Source organism: Phaethon lepturus, unplaced genomic scaffold (genome assembly GCF_000687285.1).
Source record: "Phaethon lepturus isolate BGI_N335 unplaced genomic scaffold, ASM68728v1 scaffold31717, whole genome shotgun sequence".
NCBI lineage: Eukaryota > Metazoa > Chordata > Aves > Phaethontiformes > Phaethontidae > Phaethon > Phaethon lepturus.
In genome coordinates, this window is record NW_010551660.1 from 1598 (window position 1) to 1858 (window position 261).

General features: G+C 65.9%; 1 protein-coding gene across 1 annotated transcript in view; it reads right to left on the reverse strand.

Annotated features, from left to right (window-relative positions):
* LOC104623801 (folate transporter 1-like) overlaps positions 1-261 on the reverse strand; it is a gene marked incomplete at its 3' end in the record, with an annotated part of 2489 nt that overhangs the window by 849 nt on the left and 1379 nt on the right. The window contains exon 3 of the mRNA XM_010290990.1: positions 1-232. This exon is cut by the window's left edge and continues 1 nt beyond it. Within this exon, the coding sequence (XP_010289292.1) occupies positions 1-232 (232 nt within the window). The remainder of the gene's footprint in view (positions 233-261) is intronic.

Genomic DNA, 261 nt, shown 5'->3' on the forward strand with positions numbered 1-261 from the left:
CTCCATTGTACACCTGGCAGTTGTCCGTGGCGGGGTAGATCTCGTTCCAGAGGATCTGCACGTAGTACAGCATCAGGTAGTAACCGGCCGAGTTGAAGACCCACCACAAGGACCAGAGCCGGAGCTGGGGTTGCCTGGCCAACGCTCCCACCTCCCGCAGCATACGGCACAGCACCGCCTCCCGCCAGCCCCGCGTCCCCCCACCACTGCCACCCCCGGCCATCTTGTCCAGCTCGGAGGCCGCAGTGCCGTCGCCAGACC